Raw genomic sequence first — 21,995 nt, forward strand, 5'->3', positions numbered from 1 at the left:
ATGTGGAGGCACAATGCAGGTTGTGATGAGGTCAGTCCTAGAACACTTACCTATCTGTTATCGGCGGATGGGGGGGGGGGGTCACTACTCCTATTATGTGTTATACAGCGGGGGCAGGTATTAGTGACAGTGCTGCTCTTCTCAAACATAAAGGACATTACTGATTGTGTTTTCATCACATCCAAGTGATGTGTTAAAGGGACCATCAGAATCTTTATCATATTTTATCATATTTTATCTACAGATGTATAATATATATATATATATATATAGTAGAAAGGCGCAAGGGTCCGTCTATTTAGTATGGCTGTAAAGCCAATCCGGGCCGGCTCTTACTGGGAGCAGCCAAAGAGCAGGGTGGGTGGCTGCTCCCCACGTTCCAGGCCTTGGTTTGGGCTATAAAACTCAGGCAGCAATGTCAGGTGGTAGGAATTTACTCCTCTCTGACAGTGAAGCTCTCTCAGTCTCTGTGTTGGGACCTGGGAGTTTGGGCCTGGGTGAAGGCCTGCTACCTTGTTGGTGTGAGAGCAGGTGGTTTCTTCTATGTCCAAGGACTTCTGCATTGCTGCATGGTGTGAACAAACACCAGACTCAGGGTGACTGTTTTCCCTGAAACTGACTTTTTGGTTTGCTTATCCTTATGTGTGAATAAACACTGAACTGTTTAAGTTAAAGACGTTGTCCTTGCCTCTGTACTGCGTCCGCAAGCCTGTCTACCAGAGCAAATCCCTACAATATATATACAGTACAGACCAAAAGTTTGGACACACCTTCTCATTCAAAGAGTTTTCTTTATTTTCATGACTATGAAAATTGTAGATTCACACTGAAGGCATCAAAACTATGAATTAACACATGTGGAATTATATACATAACAAACAAGTGTGAAACAACTGAAATTATGTCATATTCTAGGTTCTTCAAAGTAGCCACCTTTTGCTTTGATTACTGCTTTGCACACTCTTGGCATTTTCTTGATGAGCTTCAAGAGGTAGTCCCCTGAAATGGTTTTCACTTCACACGTGTGCCCTGTCAGGTTTAATAAGTGGGATTTCTTGCCTTATAAATGGGGTTGGGACCATCAGTTGCGTTGAGGAGAAGTCAGGTGGATACACAGCTGATAGTCCTACTGAATAGACTGTTAGAATTTGTTTTATGGCAAGAAAAAAGCAGCTAAGTAAAGAAAAACGAGTGGCCATCATTACTTTAAGAAATTAAGGTCAGTCAGTCAGCCGAAAAATTGGGAAAACTTTGAAAGTAAGAGCTATTTGACCATGAAGGAGAGTGATGGGGTGCTGCGCCAGATGACCTGGCCTCCACAGTCACCGGACCTGAACCCAATCGAGATGGTTTGGGGTGAGCTGGACCGCAGAGTGAAGGCAAAAGGTCCAACAAGTGCTAAGCATCTCTGGGAACTCCTTCAAGACTGTTGGAAGACCATTTATGGGGACTACCTCTTAAAGCTCATCAAGAGAATGCCAAGAGTGTGCAAAGCAGTAATCAAAGCAAAAGGTGGCTACTTTGAAGAACCTAGAATATGACATATTTTCAGTTGTTCACACTTGTTTGTTATGTATATAATTCCACATGTGTTAATTCATAGTTTTGATGCCTTCATAGTCATGAAAATAAAGAAAACTCTTTGAATGAGAAGGTGTGTCCAAACTTTTGGTCTGTACTGTATATATGGTATAGGGAGGAGGCGGCTATGAGCAGCAGAATGTAATGATCAGGCAGAGCGCATTATGAGTGCACTGCATATTATTAAGGAAGTGCTTGGATTCCTGATGCTTCCTTAAGATGCAGAATTTTTTTAGTAAGTTTTATGTTTTTGCTATTAAGTTTGTCATATAATAATCAAAAATACTATACATTGTGTACATAATAATACCAACACTAGTATTGAATATTCGAATTGCGAATTTTCATTGCGAATATCGCCACTTTGGAATTTGCGAATATTTAGAATATAGTGCTATATTTTTTTTGTTCATCTGAACACATGACTCCTCTCTGCTTTTTGCTTGTGGGCCAATGAGAAGGAAGCAATGTCAAGTTCCCAACAATTCTTAGTGCGCCAATCAGTAATCTGTAGTCAGACCTGCTAAAATGTGAAGTTGTACGTAGTGCAAATTTCTAATTACTGCCGATTAGCGCAATCGCGAACCTATTGGAGCACTTGGCTCTATCTGCATATAAAGCTATTGTAATGTTCTGCCGTTCCAACCATTTTCTCCAGTCTCAGGAGAAACTCATGAAACTTCTAGCAGCTTGAAAAATGTAGCCAAAGTGACCCACGCCTGTATTTCGCGTTACGAATTCGCATTACGCAATTTTTACATTGCCGATTTTTCGCATTCAATAAAATAATCTCGAATTCTCAAATTCGCGAATATATGACGAATATTCTACAAAATATTTGTGAAATATCGCAAATTGGAATATAGCCCCTGAAGCTCATCACTAACCAACATACTATGGTTACATGACTTGCGGCTCACTCCATAGTAATATACAGATGTGCTGTGCACTTGTTACAGTCTCTAATATGATAAATTGCTTTTACTAGAGAAATCAACCCTATTAAACAAGACATGCTGCCTGTTAGGGCTCGTTATGCTGATTAAAATGATACTTTTCTTTTGTCTGTGTGCTAAACAGCTGCAGAGATATCTATGTTTTTTTTCATATGCAAATAAGCCAGTTGGAGCACCAGGCTGAATCCTTGGAGCACTGCTTTGTAACATCCCCTGTGCTCTACGCTCTGGCTCTCCCCTTGATTGACCCGGCTAGACATTAGCATGCTCACAGCAGTTAAGATCCTGAGTTTGAATCTTGGGAAAGACTTAGACTTTTTCTTCTTCAGATATCTTTTTCCTCCCTCATTTGACCCATAATAAAAGCATATACTGGTATATTTATCATATTAAGAATGATGGGGGTCATTTATTAAGACCGGTGTTAGACCTCAGTGCTGGTGGTAGATCCACCAAAGTTATGAAGAGGCGCCGGCCTCTTCATAGCTTCGGCATATCCACCGCTGGTCTAAATCTATGCCAGCTCCCCTGTTGGCTTAAATTTAGACCATTTTCTACGCCAAAAACAGGCTTAGAAAATGATAAATGAGAGGGGCCTGATGGCCTGTCCCCTTCCCCGTCCCCTTTTTTAGACCTGGTGTGAGCAGGGAAAAGTCGCAGACTGTGGTGCAAATAACCTTTGCGACTGTATCTGTGCCATAAATACGCCACAAATAGGCGTTAAGTAAATGACCTCCAATGTTTTTTTTAGAAAGCTTAGAAATACGTATTGCTGCTTTCTTTATAATCATATATTGTGCCTGTCAATAAGGCTACTTTCACACTAGCGTTTTTGCTGGATTCGGCAGGGTTCAGCAAAAACGCTTCCGTTACTGATAAAACAACCATCTGCATCTGTTATGAACGGATCCGGTTGTATTATCTTTAACATATTTTTAACATTGCCAAAACGGATCCGTCATTAACTCCATTGAATATCAATTAGGGACGGATCAGTTTTCTATTGTGCCAGAGAAAACTGATCCGTCCCCATTGACTTGCATTAGGGTCATGAAGGATCAGTTTTGCTCCGCATCCCCAGGACGGAAAGCAAAATACAACATGTTGTGGTTTGCTCTCCGGTCTGGGAACGCAACTAAACTGAACGGAATGCATTTTGGAGCATTCCGTTCTGTTAAGTTCAGTTTTGTCCCAATTGACGATGAATGGGGACAAAACTGAAGCATTTTTTTCCGGTATTAAGCCCCTATGACGGAACTCAATGCCGGAAAACTTTAACGCTAGTGTGAAAGTACCCTAAAGCAGTTATAGGTTTTAGGATTCTAAGCATAAAAAACACTATTTTCAATATTTTAAGGACTATTATTATTATTATTATATTATAGTATATCCTTTTATTGTGGGTTAAATGAGGGAGAAAGAAATAACAGAGAAAAAAAATACATATGAGTCTCTTCTAGGACTTGAACTTTGGATCTCAACAAGCAAGCGTCAGCACTTATCACTAAGATATAGCATTACCACACAGAAAAACATTGTTTTCTTATGCTCAGAAAGCTAACACATTAGGCTACTTTCACACTCGCATTTTGGCTTTCCGTTTCTGAGATCAGTCAAGGGCTCTCACAAGCCGTCGAAAAACGGATCAGTTTTGCCCTAATGCATTCTGAATGGAAAAGGATCCGCTTAGAATGCATCAGTTTGCCTCCGATCAGTCTCCATTCCGCTTTGGAGGCAGACACCAAAACGCTGCCTGCAGCGTTTTGCTGTCCACTTGACGAAACTGAGCCAAACGGATCCGTCCCCATTGACTTACATTGTGTACCAGGACGGATCAGTTTTCTCTGACACAATCTGGCACAATAGTAAACGGATCCGTCTCCCATTGACTTTCAATGGCGTTCATGACGGATCTGTCTTGGCTATGTTACAGATAATACAAACGGATCCGTTAATGACGGATGCATGCGGTTGTATTATTGTAATGGATCAGTTTTTGCTGATCGATGACGGATCCGCCCAAACCGCGAGTGTGAAAGTTGCCTTAGTGGTGTCTTTATAATGATATATTGTGTCTGTGAATAAAGCAGTAATATGTATATTAGTTTCTAAGCATATCTCAATGTGTTAATGCTGCAGTACATAGTGATTATGATATGTACATGTCCAACTTGCTCATTTGCATATGAATAAAACACATATCTGCAGCGGTTTAGCATACAGACAAAAGAAAAGTATAATTTTAATCAGCTTAATGAGCCCTATGGGCAGTATGCCTGGCAGGGGCATTGCTAGGTCAAAACATTCGGGGCCTGGGCCCCTGATGTTTTGTCCCAGGCCCCGAATGTCCTGCCTGCCTGTTAGATATAACTGTATTGCCATCCCCAGGACAGCAATGCAATTGAATCTAATGCACTGCAAGAGCTGAAGGAACAGGTCATGTGATCAGTTCTAAATGCAGTAGCTAAAAAGGACCTGTGATGATGTCACCATCATGTGACCAGTGCAGGAGAGGACGGCTCAGCAGTGAAGAGAAGCCCTGGGAAGAGGCTGCGTTGAGGTCTTCTACATGACTGTGTGAGTGGCAGAGAAATGTTGGGAGTTGTAGTTATCTAACTGGGACTGTATGCTAGGGCTGAAGGGAGGGAAGTTATTTACATGGGACAGTGAGGTGGAGTTATGTCAATTACATGCGACTGAAATTTGGAAGTGGCTGGGGTAGGGTGATGTTATTTACATGGGACTGTATATTAGAGGGGGCTGGAGAGATGGTGTGATGGTATTTATATGAAACTCTATGGTGGAGGGAGGGAAATAGTGTTTTTTACATGGGACTGTATGGCGGAGGTGCTGAGGAATTATAATTGAGGACACTAAATGGAAGAATATAACTACAGGGGGCACTTCAGGCGGCATTATAAATACTCGGGGAGCTTCAGGGCGAGCATTATAACAGTAGGGAGGGTGATATAAATACTGGGGGCACTGTAGGGGTATTATAAATCCAGGGAACATTATAGGCATTCTTATCACTACTGGGGCCTCTATAGGAGAGACTTATAGATCCGCCTTATTTCTACTAAGAGCACTGTGGGGGCCTTATTACTACTGAAGGTCTGTAGAGAGCTTCATTACCAGTGGGGGAACAATAGGGGGCCATAATTATACTGGGGGCTCTGTAAGGGCATTATCAATACTGGAAGACTCTTCTACTAATGGAGGCACTCTTGGGGAGCGTTATCACGGTTGGGGGCACTGTATGGGGCAGTATTACTAATGGGGACACTCTTGTGGAGCATTATCACTGTTGGGTCCAGTAGGGGGCAGTATTACTAATGAGAGCATTCTAGAAAGGAATTACTATTGATGGGACTATGAGGAGCACTATTACTATGGGGGGGGGGGCACTATTTTTTCTTCAGGATAGTATTTGGGGTTATTGGGGAACACAGTGTGCAGCAGGATACCACTGTGGGGGACTCCAGGTTGGGAGATGATGATAGAAAAGTAAGGAAGCTAAGATGTCTGTGTGTCACACTCGAGGTGGATGAGAGAAGTTGTAGAGACCAAATGGAAAAGATGATGACAGAGAACATGTACATCAGAGAAGACATCACCTGGGAGGCACTGTGCGGTTGTTCAACTTAGAGAATTGGGCCATATGCATTGGTGCTTGGGCCCTGTATCATTTGAGACCCTAGCAACGCCCCTGATGCCTGGTTTAATAGGTTGATAATAACTGATCATGCTGACAAAGCCTCTTTAAAAAAAAAAATTTTTACTTTTACTTTTCGGTCACACTAGAAAACCTGATTACTTATATAACACACTGCAGTCTTTCTGTACATCTGTTAGTGGTATACTTACAGACTTCCTATTAGACCCCATCTTGTTTATATGACTTGAATAGCAGGTGAGTATGAGTTTTTTTTAATTGTTTTAAGCAATTCTGAACTTTTTTTTAACTGGACAACCCCTCTAGCCAGATGTCCACTTTTGAGAAGTGACATCAGGGAACTTCTGAATGGAGGTGTATAATGTGATGTGTATGGAACACCCCCTCCCCCAACCTGATCCTCAACAATACAGATACCAGAACCCCTAAATAAATACATTCCCGGACCCATCCTTACTACCCACCCCAAACCAGAGTACCCCCCAATACAGATCCCATAACAGAGTACCCCTCAAAAGAGACCCCAGCTCACAGTACCCCAATACAGACCCCACACCACAGTACCCCTCAATACAGACCCCATGCCAGAGTACCCTTCAATACAGATCCTAGACCAGATGTACAGATGCTCACCTCTCGCTGGTGGCACACTCCTTTCACTTTCTGACACAAGGAGGAGTGCAGGAAATCGGAGAGGATGAGCCGTCCACCCAGGAGATTTTCCAGCTCTTCTGGAAGAACAAGAAGTTTCCCACTTTTCCAGTAGTTGGCAAGTATGGTATTAAAAAAACATCACCCATAGCGCACCCCGGACACATATTTACACACGCGTACACTATATGTACATGCAGATTTGATCACACAGATGCATCTATATACACACTAAACTACACCCTACCCCTTCTATTTACACACTATACCTTTACCTCCATACACCGCTGACAAGTCTGTGACGTGCCAGAATTGTGATTTTAAAGCGCGGTTGAAATCAGGGCTTTAGGTGGAAATTTCTTTAGTAAAAAGTCAAAATCAATTAATAAAATATATTAGAAAAAAAAGTTTTGCATGTACAGTACATACTGAATACGCCTGTGTAAATATGTGTCCTCTGTACACTGTGGGTGACATTTAATGCCATACTTGCCAATTATTGGAAAAGTGTGAGATTTCTTCTTCTTCCAGAAAAGCTGGCAAATCTCCTGGGTGGGTACCTCATCCTCTCCCATTATCCTTTTCATTTCTGGAAGCCACTATAGACAATATACTCACACTGCCAAAAAGAGAAAGGAGTGAGCAACCAGTGAGAGGTGACCATCTGGTCTGGTGTCTGTAGCGAGGGGTACTCTGGCCTAGGGTCTGTATTCAGGGGTACTCTGGTCTGGGGTCTGTATCGGGGGGTTATTCTGGTCTGGGGACTGAACTGATGGATACTCTGCTCTGGTGTCTGCATTGGGGGGTACTCTGGTCTGGGAGCTGTATTGGGGGGTACTCTGGTATGGGATCTTTATTAAGGGGTACTCTGGTGTGAGGTGTATATTGGGGGATACTCTGGTCTAGGGTCTGTATTGAGGGATACTCTAGTCTGGAGTGGGAATTGAGAGATTGTTTGGTCTGGGATTGGTATTGTGTGTACTCTAGTCTTGGGCCTGTATACAGGGGTACTCTGTTCTGGGGTTTGCTTTTAGGTATTCTCTGGTCTGCAGTCTGTATTGAGGAGTACTCTGGTCTTGGGGTTTCATATTTCAGGTACTTTGGTCTGGAGTCTGTATTGAGGAGTTCTTTGTTCTCGGTATCTGTATAAGGGGTACTCTGATCTGGAGTCTGTACTGAGAGATACTCTGGTCTAGGGTCTGTATTGTGGGGTAATCTGGTCTATATTTAGGCGTACTCTAGTTTTGGGGTCTGTATTGAGAAGTACTCTGGTCTGGGCTTTCTACTGGTGGGTACTCTGGTCTTGTCCTTGTGGGCACTCTGGTCTGGGGTCTATATTGAGGGGTACTCTGGTCTGAATTGAGGGGTAATCTCATCTGGGGTCTATATGTAGGGATACTCTGGTCTGTACTGAGGGCTACTCTGGTCTGGGTTCTGGTTTGGGGGGTACTCTCATCTGGGGTCTGTCCTGATAGGTACTCTGGTCTGGGTTCTATATTGAGGGGTACTCTGGTCTGGTGTCTGTTTTTAAGAGTACATTGATCTGGGGTCTTGTGTACTCTGGTGGGGATCTGTATTGGAAATACTCTGGTCTAGGGTCTGTATTGAGGGGTATTCTGCTCTGGGATCTGTATTTGGGTACTCTGGTCTAGGGTCTGAATTAATAGCTATTCTGTTCTGGGATCTTTATTGGGGGTACTCTGGTCTAGGGTCTGTATTGAGGAGTACTCTGTTCTGGGATCTTTATTAAGTGGTACTCTGGTCTGAGGTCCTTTTTGAGGGATACTCTAGTCTTGGGTCTATGTTAAAGGTTTATTTTTTTTTCTTATTTTCAAGTTTATTTGTCACACACAGAGCAATACATAGTATAATGTGTGGTCAAATGCTTAAAGGGTTTCTGTCACCCCATTAAACTGTTTTTTTTTTTTTCTTTACTAATAATCCCTACACTGCGATCTCCTCATACATAATCTAATTAATGATTTTGGTTCAGTAGAATTTCTTAAAAATCGATTTTTATAATATGTAAATTACCTTGCTACCAGCAAGTAGGGCGGCTACTTGCTGGTAGCAGCCGCATCCTCCGATGGTAGTGACGCCCCCTCTGCTTGTTGATTGACAGGGCCAGGGAATGGAATAGTTCTCTGCTGGCCCTGCCTGCTTTGATTCAATATCTGGCGCCTGCGCCGCGGCCGTACCTCTCTTCAATCTGCGCAGGCGCACTGAGAGGCGGCCACTCACTCGGCCGCTCCATCCTCAATGCGCCTGCGCCGATGACGTCACATCTACACCCGGCGCAGGCGCATTGAGGAGCGAGCGGCCGAGTGAGTGGCCGCCTCTCAGTGCGCCTGCACAGATTGAAGAGAGGTACGGCCGCGGCGCAGGCGCCAGATATTGAATCAAAGCAGGCAGGGCCAGCAGAGAACTATTCCATTCCCTGGCCCTGTCAATCAACAAGCAGAGGGGGCGTCACTACCATCGGAGGATGCGGCTGCTACCAGCAAGTAGCCGCCCTACTTGCTGGTAGCAAGGTAATTTACATATTATAAAAATCAATTTTTAAGAAATTCTACTGAACCAAAATCATTAATTAGATTATGTATGAGGAGATCGCAGTGTAGGGATTATTAGTAAAGAAAAAAAAAAAAAAAACGGTTTAATGGGGTGACAGAAACCCTTTAAACAACATTTCATTACATAAAAAAAGAGAGAGTGGCATAGCATTACATTAAAAACATTGATTGTACAATAAAAATGTCTCACAATTGATTAGCTACAGGATGTAAATTCATTTTTCTGTCCCTCTATCTATGATGTTCTGGATTCAGCATCCAAATGGCCTGCATGAAGAAACTCTTCCTCACTCTCTTGGTGTTAGCTTTAAAAATGCAGTAACGTTTCCCAGAATGCAGGAGACAAAACAGACCATTATTTGGGTGTCTGTGGTCTTACATCACCTTCATGGCCATGGTCAAGCACCTCTCATTATATATAAGCTGCAAATCAGGAAGGTCAGTGCACATTATTTGCTCGGCCGAGTGCACCACCCTCATGTTCTGTTTCTGTTTCTTGCTACTACCGAACAAGGCTGTAATGTTTCCTTGATGACACAGGTGTAGAAGTTCTTTAGCATCCTGAGAGGTAGTCTGAAATCCCTCAGGCAGCTGAGATGATAAAGACACTGATGAGCCTTCTTTACCAAGAAGTTGATATGACTAGCCCAATATAAGTCTTGTGTAATTAAAACTGGCCACATGCTCCACTATATCCCCATTAATCCTGACGGGGTGATAGATACTCTGGTCTGAGGTTTGTACTGGGGGATACTGCCGTCTGGATTCTGTATTGGGGGGGTACTCTGTTCTGGGGTCTCTATTGAGCGATTCTCTGGTTTAGGGTCTGTTGAGGAGTATTCTGGTCTCAGGGTCCTTATTGGGGGATAATCTGTTCTGGGCTCTGCATTGGGTGCGGAGGTACCCTGGGTGGGGGGGTACCCTGGTCTGTATTGAGGGGTACTCTGGTCTGGGTTCTGTATTGGGGGTTACTCTAGAATGGGGTCAGAATTGATGGATACTCTGGTATGGGGTCTGTATTGGTTGGGTACTGTGGTATGGGGTCTGTATTAAGGAGTACTCTGATCTGGGTCTGTATTGAGGGGTACATAGGTCTGTGGTCTGTATTGAGGGGTACTCTGGTCTGAGGTCGGTATTGAGGAACACTCTGTAGGTTATGTATTTGGATTACTCTGAGGTCTGAGGTCTGTATTGAGGGTACTCTTTTCTAGGATCTGATTTGAGGGGTACTATGGTCTAGGGTCTATATTGAGGAGTTCTCTGTTCTTGGGTCAGTATTGAGGAGTACTCTGTTCTGAGGTCTTTAATAAAGAGTACTCTGGCCTTAGGTTGGTATTGAGTGGTATTCTGGTCTAGGGTCTGTTTTGAGGGGTACTTTGTTCTGGGGTCTGTATTAATGGGTACTCCGGTCTGGGGTCTGTCTGTATTAGGGGATATTATACTTCCCAGGACCCCACCTTTTATCTGTTTCCTGATACTTCCCAACACAGAAATGTGACTGTTTAGCCAATCACTCTGAAGAACAAAGAGGATCGTGACCCCTATGTGACCTCTGCTAGACCAGTAATCACCCTGGGGGGATATAGCTCACCGGTGGGGGTTGTGCTTGCAAGGCACAGTACTTGAAATAGCTTGTAGTTACGTGTACATGGTCTGTAAGCAGTCTCCCTCTGCAACGGGATCTCCAGCTTGGCTCCCGATCACAGTAAGTAAATATAAGAACAAAAAAGCAAGGGCGCTAAAATATTCCACAATTTATTTAGACAATAAAAGTGCATAAAACATAACATACAGTGATTAAAAAAAATTGCCACTATGCAACACGTTTCGGTGTCTGACCATCGGCTTCATCAAGTATGATCATGCTGCCGGATGAAGGCGGCGGTCCGGCGGAGAAACACATTGCATAATGGCAATTTTTATCACTGTTTATGTTATATGTAATTTTCTTGTGTGAATAAATTGTGAAATATTTTAGTGCCCCTGTCACTGCTTTTTGTTTTTATAATTACTAGCCAATCACTGTGTTGGATCATCATTGTGGTCAGTAATTGGCTGAGTGGTCACATCTCCTGTGCTGAAAGAGACTGGGTAATAGAGACTGAAGGAGGACAGTGAAGTGTTGCTCTATGAGACCGTAGAACAGCACAGGCAATATGATGAAATCAAAGCTACCATCTGCTTTGGGTCACAGGCGGCGTGATGACATCATTGCGCCCACCTCCACCAAGCCGCAAGTGCAGTGTTGACTAACACGTTCACCTAAGCCCATAAGCCGGCAACTCAGCTCATAGGCTGGAAGAGGCCTGTGACTTGTGGAAGTTTCAACTGAAATTGGGGAAAGATGGTACTGGGGACACTGTGTGTATGGGGGGGGGGGGGATGTTTTAACTACAAAGGGGCTCTATAAGTACTGAGGGAACTATTGGTGGCATTATCACTAGTGGAGGGACTACTGTATGTGGATGGCATAACTAAAGAGGGCCATTATGAGTATTCGGAACACTACACAGGGTACTGTAATAATGGGGGCACCACAGGGAATACTATAGTACAGGGGACATTATACCTAATGAGGTCACTACAAGGGCCATAATAACCCTACTGGGGGTACTTCAGAGTGACATGATACCTATTAAGGGCATTCCAGGGGGCCAATATACAGTATATTGGGCTTACTACAGGGTGAGCATTGCAACTAGTAAGGGTGTTACGGTGGAAATTATAACTACTGAGGCACTACAGTGGCCATTATAATTATTAGTGGCCCAATAGGGGCAATTACATCTACTGGGGGTACTATGGGCATTATGACTACTGGGAGCTGTATGGGGGGTTATTACAACTGAGGGAACGTTAGGGATTCTGAGGGGGCATTATCATTATTGGGCACAATATGGGGTGCACTACTAACAACGGGAACTCTCACAGAGCATTATCAATGTTGGGGACACTATAAAGAATGAGAGCACTTTGGGAGAAAATTATTACTATTGGTGTGACTTTTGGGAGCACTCTGGGAACTATCTGTATGGCACTGTAATTTTCTGCAGTACAGTATTTTGGGGGCATTTTTAAGCACAGTAGGCACAGTATTGGGGGTAGCAGCAGGATAACAATGTTGGGTCACCTGGCTGGAGAGGATGATGGAAAAGTGAGGAAACTAAGAGGTCTGTGTGGCAAACTCTGCACAGACGAGACATGGCTGATAGAAGTCATTGTGGTGGACTGTTCTCAATGGAGAAGATGAGGAAAGAGAAGGTTTATATCAGAGGAGATGTTACTGGATGTAAGAGGTTTGTAGTGATGTATTCCCTTGTCCAAATATGCCTTTAGTGATGGAGCTTGGGCCTGGATCTTTTCACACCATAGCAACACCTGTAGGGCTCGGGGTAGCAGACCTAGCAAGTCCTAGCAACGAGCACTCAGCAGTTTATCTCATAGACATAACATTGGTGCAGAACATTAAGTAGAATAAAATACAAGTATAACTTGTGTCCCACATGTCTCAGTCCTGTACAAATCTCTTATACTCACTGTAATTTCTCTATCCTGCAGGATGGACTGGACCTGGTGCGTTAGTCAGATATTAGTAGAGATGTCACATATGAAGGAGCAGTCAGCAGTTTATCTCATAGACATAACAATGGTGAGGAGCATAAAATAGAATAAAATCCATATATAACTTGTTCTCCATGTCTCAGTCCTGTACACATCTCTTATACTCACTATAATTCCTCTATCCTGCAGGCTGGACTGGACAGAGCTTCCATCAAGTCACTGAAGTGAGGACCATACAGCGGGTTATGCGACAGGTCAAGTATCTTCAGGGACTGGTTATTCCTTATTACAGATGCCAACTGGATGCAGGCAGTGTCTGGTAGTTTATTACCATACAAACTGTAAGAATAATAAGATGAGATGTGGGTGAGGCATCCACAGAGCGTTAGTATGAAATCTTTAGATTGTGAATGTGAAGAGAAAATGTGAAACAAAATGTGTGACTTATTTATGCAATAAAACGAGTGTGTGTGTGTGTGTGTAATATAAAAAAGTAGAATTCTGCACACTAACACAGAAATAGCTCCAATTACCCCTCAAAAGACTCAAAGGATACCCTTTATGTCCACATATTCCGATCGCAGTGTGGCGATAGGGCGTATTTTGAGGGATAATTGGAGCATTCTAAGTAAATCCATTAAGGATGTACCTGAATTTAGACTTCCTCCACTTCTATCCTATCGCAAAAACAGAAATATCAAAGACCATCTAGTAAGAGCAGATGTCGGTCCTAAGAAAATCAGTATACAGAGGACATTGACGCACTTGGGGCTTGGATGTTTTCCGTGCCTCAAATGCGTCAATTGCCGCTATATCTGTAAATCTAGGTCTTTTATACATCCATATACAAATAAAGAATATCCCATTAAATCTCATCTGACCTGCTCCTCATCATATGTAATTTATGTGTTGGCTTGCCCTTGCAACTTAATATATGTTGGAGAAACATCAACAGAATTGAAGTTGAGGTTGAACAATCATAGAAACTCCATAAGGAAAAAACGCACTGATTTACCAGTTGCCAGACATTTTGGATCCCTTCAACACACTGAACGGGATCTAAGATGCTGGATTGTTGACCAGATTTCACTTCCTAGAAGAGGTGGTGATCGCTTAGCAATCCTTAAGAAAAGAGAATTGCGATGGATCTATGATCTGGATAGCTTGCACCCTAGAGGCCTTAATGTTGAGTTTAGGTGAGAGACAGTGGATCGGTGGCCCGCTCCCGGTTCTCTCTGTGTGCTATACCTCTCTCATAAATGTATAACAGTGCAAGAGAATTGTGAAAGAATAATATGTAACTCTAATATAATATACATAAATATTAATATATGCATTTTCTCTTTGCCTTTTAGAATATTTGAATTCACATAATATTGGATACGGATCCGTGAACTATGCCCTTTTGGAAGCGACACAGCCCAGAGTTGACATCATTGTTCTCTCTTCTATGCGCAAATCCAGACTTGTAATTTCTTTTCCTTTACGTGTAAATCCAGATCTTCAACTATTCTTTTGGTGTGATGCTGCTTTATTGTATTGAGGAATGATTCCTCTTTGGCTGCGTTATTGCAAGCAGTTGGGCTATTGGTGTCGGCGGGGTTCATGGAAGTGTCCCCCTCCGACACCCACGGCCCCATGGTTCGGTGTCCCTCTCGGTAGGGTGGAATCCCGATCCATCTACTGACATATGTAGGAGACCCCTACTGCGGCTATTTACCTTATTCAGGTGACACTCTGCACAGCCCACATCAATGTGATGTACACATATGGAATAATAGGGCAATTTACTCTTAAACAAAATGGCGATGGTAGTTTGATATTATAGAACGCATGCGCCACAGTTTTTGTGCTATGATGACGTCTATCTGGACATGCGCAGTGAAGAGACAGAGACGCTCAACGAACGCGATGGTCTATGTGGGTGCCATAGCTTCCTAAGGTCTAATTTTCACGATCCGTATTTACTATTTCATCACTGTTCTTAAACATGTTGTTTACTGATCTCATTTTCACATTTTACATATGTTTTTCTACACAAAGGGAGATACTCCTGAGAGTGTAGATAATACGGCACATTTCACTTTACGCACATGCACTTTGTTTAATTGTCCTTTGTAACAGATGTATGCAATTGTACTCTGATTGTAACTTTAATGTGATTGGTTGAACACTTATGATATACCTTTATATGCCTTCACTTTCACTGTCTCTGTGCTTGAGGAAGGCTCTTGTGAGCCGAAACGTCGCAAGTTTGCCATACTATGGGTGATTAAACACTTTATTTCACCATTACTCTGGAGTGCAGTCCGACTTTCTTCGTCTCTACAATATTGGGTATAGCCGTTACCCTGTACCGGACCTTGTACCCATACCTTGGTTGGTGCTCCCGCTGGATTTTTTCTTTTTTCTATATATATATATATATATATATATAATCCAAATAAGTATAATGCAGCACTCCTTAGATAAAAAAGTGAATTTTTTTTTAATTTATTCAACACATGTTGATAAAGGCAACGTTTCAGCTCTCTCACAGAGCCATTCTCAAGCGAGGACAATGCGCTGGCACCTACATCATCTGAAGCTGGGAGTGCTGCCCTGTGATTTTTTTTGGACTATATATATATATATATATATATATATATATATATATACCAGTTGCAAGAAAAAGTATGTGAATCCTTTGGAATGATATGGATTTCTGCACAAATTGGTCATAAAACATGATCTGATCTTCATCTAAGTCACAACATGGACAATCACAGTCTGCTTAAACTAATAACACACAAATAATTAAATGTTACCATGTTTTTATTGAACACACCATGTAAACATTCACAGTACAGGTGGAAAAAGTATGTGAAACCCTAGACTAATGACATCTTCAAGAGCTAATTGGAGTGAGGTGTCAGCCAACTGGAGTCCAATCAATGAGATGAGATTGGAGGTGTTGGTTACAGCTGCCCTGCCCTATAAAAAACACACACCAGTTCTGGGTTTGCCTTTCACAAGAAGCATTGCCTGATGTGAATGATGCCTCGCACAAAAGAGCTCTCAGAAGACCTACGATTAAGAATTGTTGACTTGCATAAAGCTGGAAAGGGTTATAAAAGTATCTCCAAAAGCCTTGCTGTTCATCAGTCCACGGTAAGACAAATTGTCTATAAATGGAGACAGTTCAGCACTGCTGCTACTTTCCCTAGGAGTGGCCATCCTGTAAAGATGACAGCAAGAGCACAGCGCAGACTGCTCAATGAGGTGAAGAAGAATCCTAGAGTGTCAGCTAAAGACTTACAAAAGTCTCTGGCATATGCTAACATCCCTGTTAGCGAATCTACGATACGTAAAACACTAAACAAGAATGAATTTCATGGGAGGATACCACAGAGGAAGCCACTGCTGTCCAAAAAAAACATTACTGCACGTTTACAGTTTGCACAAGAGCACCTGGATGTTCCACAACAGTACTGGCAAAATATTCTGTGGAGAGATGAAACCAAAGTGGAGTTGTTTGGAAGAAACACAACACTATGTGTGGAGAAAAAGAGGCACAGCACACCAACATCAAAACCTCATCCCAACTGTGAAGTATGGTAGTGGGGCATCATGGTTTGGGGCTGCTTTGCTGCATCAGGGCCTGGACGGATTGCTATCATCGAAGGAAAAATTAATTCTCAAATGAATCAAGACATTTTGCAGGAGAACTTAAGGCCATCTGTCCACCAGCTGAAGCTCAACAGAAGACGGGTGTTGCAACAGGACAACGACCCAAAGCATAGAAGTAAATCAACAACAGAATGGCTTAAACAGAAGAAAATACGCCTTCTGGAGTGGCCCAGACAGAGTCCTGACCTCAACCCGATTGAGATGCTGTGGCATGACCTCAAGAAAGCGATTCACACCAGACATCCCAAGAATATTGCTGAACTGAAACTGTTCTGTAAAGAGGAATGGTCAAGAATTACTCCTGACCGTTGTGCACGTCTGATCTGCAACTACAGGAAACGTTTGGTTGAAGTTATTGCTGCCAAAGGAGGTTCAACCAGTTATTAAATCCAAGGGTTCACATACTTTTTCCACCTGCACTGTGAATGTTTACATGGTGTGTTCAATAAAAACATGGTAGCATTTAATTATTTGTGTGTTATTAGTTTAAGCAGACTGTGATTGTCTATTGTTGTGACTTAGATAAAGATCAGATCACATTTTATGACCAATTTGTGCAGAAATCCATATCATTCCAAAGGGTTCACATACTTGAACCTTTATTCACACTTTCTTTTTCATTAACGGATGTGCTGCGGTGTCTTCATTTCTTCCGTATTATACACCTTGGTAAGGTGTTTTCATCGCTGGCACCCAATTATTTACCACCAGGTGTGCTGCCCTGAACTTCCGTTGCTTATATATATATATATATATATATATATATATATATATAAATATACCGTATATGTTTTTTGAGCATTTAACTCCTTCCAGACCTGCGCTGTACATGTACAGCACAACAAAAAAACTCTAGGTCACTCGTTGCTATTATTGCTGTATTAATGCACTCTTTAAGACCCAATAAAGCTTTATAGTTAAAAAAAGGATAGATCATCTATATTAAACAATCAGAAAACCCCTTTAGCAAAAATTTAATCTGTACATATGAAATATTGTAGATCTGCATCTACCGAACATATACAAGATTCTTAATCTTCTCCCCTCACAGACATACATTCACAGGAATCTGGCCCTATCGACTTCATAATAGGATCCATACTCACAGACATAAAATATACATGCAATAAGTCTGTCAAATCCTGAATATCACAGAAACATAAAATGTCATTAGTATTTTACCTCAGATTCTGCAGGTCATGTAACGCTGGAGTAAGTCTTTCTAATCCTTCAATGTCTAAGGAGCAGTTATTTAGATCGAGTTCTTCTATATTTGTGCAGGTGTCCAGAATAAATGCTAACACTGTGCAGTCTAGAGCCGATATACGAACATCAGAAAAGTCAAGACTTCTGTGTGGTTTCAATGATTCCAGCACTAGAGTCTTATTCCGGGTTTCATACAGATAGAAGAAAGTACTGAGAATACGTTGCTTGTTGTAATTACTTTCCTCCAGACTCTGTTCTTTCAGAATGAAGTTTTTCAGCCAAGTTATGACATCTATAGATGTCTGAGTAGTTTGTTTATCAAGGTATCCAGTTAGTATTGACCTGGTGGAGCCGTCCGATAGACCACACAGGAAACGGAGGAATATTTCACCACGTCCATCAGGATAGGATTTGGCTTTACTTAACGATTTCTGTAACTTTTTAGGAGAATAATCAGCATAATGCACCAAGGCAGAGAAGAATTCCTGAACAGTTAGATGTAAGAAAGAATAGGACACAGGTTCCTCCGATTCCATCAGAAAACTTGATAAGAGCTTTGACTTTTTGTCAACATGGAAACAATCCAGATCTCGCTCATCGAAGATGAGGCTGTGATTCATGACTCCATGTTCTGCCATCCATCCAATGGACTGCAGGATCTTCTGAGCATCACTTTTGTGCAGGCTGTGATTGGATAGGATGTTGGCGACAAATATTGCAAAGAGCTGGGTGACGGTTTTGGGTAATAATGACACCGACTGATCACTACTTGTTGGCTGGAAGCTCTTGGATAATACTGTACAGATGATCCAGCAGTAGGACGGGAGGTAACAGAATGTGTACAGGGTGTCATTCTGCTTCACATAATTAAAGGCCTTTTCTGCCAGTTCATGGTCGGGGAAAAAATTTTCAAAATACATCTGCCGCTCTTCTGGTAAAAACCCAGTGATTTCTGCTATTCTATGGAAATCTCTACAATCAATTGATGCCAGTCTGGTTGGGCGACTAGTCATTAGGACAGAACAACCATTAAGAAGAGACTTTCTCACCAAACTAACGACAATTTGACCACAAGGTTCGGGCTGTTTAGGATTAGTGCACAAGTTATATGATGTGAAATACATGTCATGAATGCTTTCATCTAAACCATCAAATATAAAGAGAAGTTTTTTTGGATCCTGTAAGATGTTCTCAATCTGCTCCAACAGATATGGGTACTGATGAAGGATCATGTTCTCCAGACTAACTTTATCCAGTCTGTTGAGTTCTCGAAATTTGAAGAAAAAGACAAAAGAGAATCTTTGATAGAGACACCCCTTCACCCAGTCATAGACAACCTTCTGCATCAGGGTGGTCTTCCCTACACCGGGCACTCCGCTCACCATCACCACGTGTGGCACAAGTCTGGATTGGTGGCACCAGCGGAACAGTTTGTTCGGATAGATGCGTTGTAATTCATTGTGTTTTTTCTTTAAGTATTCCTCATGTTTTGCCCCGGTCTCTATGAGCTCATTCTCAGAGCGTTCTCTGAAGTGATCACTGGAGACAATGATGAGGTTGACATAACGTGTAGAGAATGGAAACATTCCTTCTTGTTGGTCACATCTTGGAGGTTTGTTCTCTATAAGTTTCTCAGTTTTCTCATGTAAATGTTTCTTGTGTTGCTTCTGAAATTCTATAGAAAATAGTAAAATACAGGTGAAGATAAAAAGCAAAAACAAGATATCTTGATGAAGAAATAGCAGATATTTGCACACTGCTGTTTTTTCAAGCTCCTCTAGGACATACTACATTTCTAGACACATTGCAGATTTACTAATACTGGCTGAAAGTAAGACAGCGTGAACTAAGACTAGGCAATTTGACACTGCACCAGATTTTTCACAGTGACTGATGCTGGACTATAAATCTGGATTGTAACTTTACGCTACCTATTTGTTGGCTTAGCTTACCTCAAATAATATGCCAAATTTTGGGGGCATTTTTTGCTGCACTATGGCTTTCCTAAGCCGTTCCCCTTTTCCATTGAAGCCACACCCTATACACTAATCCACACCCCTTATAGGAAGTGTCATAAACAGTGTATAAAATTAGGACTGCCATATGAAATATATGGGCCCCATACAAGTAAATTGACAGGGAACTTTTGCCCCCCTCCTTTGTCAGTCCAATGCTTAGGCCTCTTTCCCACAGTTAGATAGAAAGAAGGCCTTGGTTGGACTCTTCTATAAAGCAGGTTCTATTCAGTTTATGGCTTCTGCAGCACATATTACAGCAATCTGTCTCTTGGAAACAACTTGTATACAGTTTAATGCCTATTAAAGCCTTAAAATTTACCTGAGTTTTAAAAAACAAAAGTTTGCATAATGGCTGTGCTTCTTTGTACAATCATAACAGTACTAGAATAGTTATGTCTGGTCTTCCCTTATGTTTTTTCAGCCAGATTATTCCTTGTTTCATCCGCACAGCTAGATGCATTTCACTCAGAGGCAGGGGCATCTCTCTTCTGCCAGCACTGTACTGCCGTGACACTATGTTTGTTTTCAGCTACAGAGCTCACAAAACAGATAAGGAAGCATAAATCACGCGTACAGACACACAAGAGTCACCTGTGAGGGTCAGAAGTAGCGTAGAGCAATTTATATTTTAAGCTAGCTCTGACACCCCAGCACTTCCTTTCAGCCATCTTCTGAGTCTCTGTTACCTGGGATGGATCTTGTCTAACAATAGGCAGTGCATTGCAACGTAGGTGGATGTGAGACCTCTAATGACCCTGACTTTACAGCTTTTATCAGGAATATTGTTTAAATGAAATGATTTAGAAACTTTCGGAGTTACACCATTCTCTATTAAATGAAATGGTGTGAAAGTACAATTACTTTTTAAAAGGGTTGTGCGATGTTATATCACTAGGACATGCCACCTATGTCAGATAGGTGCAGATCCCACCTCAGGGACCCATTCTTATCTCCAAATTGGGGCCTGATAGCAAAAGCAGAGAGCACCATGCTTGTATGGAGTGCTTTCAATTGACCTTTTTTTTTAACATTTTCTTTTTATTATAGTTTTGAGTCACACAAATCAAACAGAAAACCAATAAACAAAACAACAAAGTACATAGCATGTGGCATGGAAGCATTACAAATGACTAGTGTTGAGCGAATCAAAGTAAAAGACAAATTGACATTGATCCGATTTTCATGAAAATCTTGATTTGTCACAAATCCAAATTTCCTCACGCTTCATGGTAAAAAAATAATTTTCCTCCTGAAATGGCGGCTACACGTGTTACAAAGTGAAAGTAAGAAGCCCAGGAACGTTATATGTCCCATAATGCTGTGCAGCCAGCTAATCAGCAGATAGCCATCCCCTGTGGTGTCATCACGCCTGGTCTCGGCCATTTTAGGCTACTTTCACACCTGCGTTAGGTGCGGATCCGTCTGGTATCTGCACAGACGGATCCGCACCTATAATGCAAACGCTTAGATCCGTTCAGAACGGATCCGTTTGCATTTCCATGAACAAAAAAAAAAAAAAAAAATTTTTTTTTTTTTTTGTTCATGATAATGCAAACGGATCCGTTTTGACTTTACATTGAAAGTCAATGGGGGACGGATCCGTTTGAAAATTGAGCCATACTGTGTCAACTTCAAACGGATCCGTCCCCATTGACTTACATTGTAAGTCTGGACGGATCCGTTTGCCTCCGCACGGCCAGGCGGACACCCGAACGCTGCAAGCTGCGTTCAGGGGTCCGCCTGCTGAGCGGAGCGGAGGACAAACGGTGCCAAACGGAACTCACAAGCGGAGCCCCGAACGCTAGTGTGAAAGTAGCCTTACTGTGAGCTGAGCATGAGGACAGATGTGCCAAGCGCTAGAGACAGTGGTTAACAAAGCTTTTAATTGTAGAATATTATATAGGGACATTGTAGGGAGAATTTTTATACACTATATGGAGAGCATAGGGAGACTGCAGAGACAGTGCAGGCTCAGCGTAATCACCCTGTGCATCTTGTTCAACTTCTGCGCCATTCATATCTAATCTGTTCTGTAATACATAGACTTACTGTGCATCAGACTTATTGTCAACAAGCGTTCTAATATATGGGCACATTTTTGTAG

At 42.1% G+C, this 21,995-nt stretch overlaps 1 protein-coding gene across 1 annotated transcript in view; it reads right to left on the reverse strand.

Annotated features, from left to right (window-relative positions):
* The window catches only part of LOC120982368 (NACHT, LRR and PYD domains-containing protein 12-like), an 80,104-nt gene that overhangs the window by 23,973 nt on the left and 34,136 nt on the right, over positions 1-21,995 (reverse strand). The window contains exons 6-7 of the mRNA XM_040412453.1: positions 17,850-19,548; positions 13,167-13,337 (exon numbers count right to left, since the gene is read on the reverse strand). Coding sequence (XP_040268387.1) covers positions 13,167-13,337; positions 17,850-19,548 — 1,870 coding nt within the window. The remainder of the gene's footprint in view (positions 1-13,166; positions 13,338-17,849; positions 19,549-21,995) is intronic.

This window comes from Bufo bufo, chromosome 11 (assembly GCF_905171765.1).
Source record: "Bufo bufo chromosome 11, aBufBuf1.1, whole genome shotgun sequence".
Taxonomy (NCBI): domain Eukaryota; kingdom Metazoa; phylum Chordata; class Amphibia; order Anura; family Bufonidae; genus Bufo; species Bufo bufo.